Source organism: Anneissia japonica, unplaced genomic scaffold (assembly GCF_011630105.1).
Source record: "Anneissia japonica isolate Jap-2015-1 unplaced genomic scaffold, ASM1163010v1 scaffold175982_len636_cov92, whole genome shotgun sequence".
Classification (NCBI taxonomy): Eukaryota; Metazoa; Echinodermata; class Crinoidea; order Comatulida; family Comatulidae; genus Anneissia; species Anneissia japonica.
The window spans coordinates 1-613 of record NW_022687394.1 but is presented as its reverse complement, the minus strand read 5'-3'; the positions used below and the strand labels follow the sequence as shown (position 1 = coordinate 613).

Here is a 613-nt window from a genome sequence, read left to right as displayed (position 1 = left end):
CTTTGTCCTGGATCTTTGCTTTCACATTCTCGATGGTGTCTGATGGTTCAACCTCAAGTGTGATGGTCTTGCCAGTCAGGGTTTTTACAAATATCTGCATACCACCACGGAGACGAAGTACCAAGTGAAGGGTAGACTCCTTCTGGATGTTGTAGTCAGACAGTGTTCGGCCATCTTCAAGTTGCTTTCCAGCGAAGATGAGACGTTGCTGATCTGGTGGAATTCCTTCTTTGTCCTGGATCTTTGCTTTAACATTCTCAATGGTGTCTGATGGTTCAACCTCAAGTGTGATGGTCTTGCCAGTCAGGGTTTTTACGAATATCTGCATACCACCACGGAGACGAAGTACCAAGTGAAGGGTAGACTCCTTCTGGATGTTGTAGTCAGACAGTGTTCGGCCATCTTCAAGTTGTTTTCCAGCGAAGATGAGACGTTGCTGATCTGGTGGAATTCCCTCTTTGTCCTGGATTTTTGCTTTCACATTCTCAATGGTGTCTGATGGTTCAACCTCAAGTGTGATGGTCTTGCCAGTCAGGGTTTTTACGAAGATCTGCATACCACCACGGAGACGAAGTACCAAGTGAAGGGTAGACTCCTTCTGAATGTTGTAGTC

The 613-nt window shown here is 46.0% G+C and overlaps 1 protein-coding gene across 1 annotated transcript; it reads right to left on the bottom strand.

The window, feature by feature from the left end:
• Positions 1 to 4: 4 nt before the first annotated feature.
• Positions 5 to 607, bottom strand: LOC117118574 (polyubiquitin-B; the record flags this gene model as incomplete). Its single annotated transcript, XM_033263194.1, has 1 exon — positions 5 to 607. A coding segment is annotated over exon 1 (552 nt), but the record flags the coding sequence as incomplete, so codon positions are not given.
• Between the last annotated feature and the right edge of the window lie 6 nt (positions 608 to 613).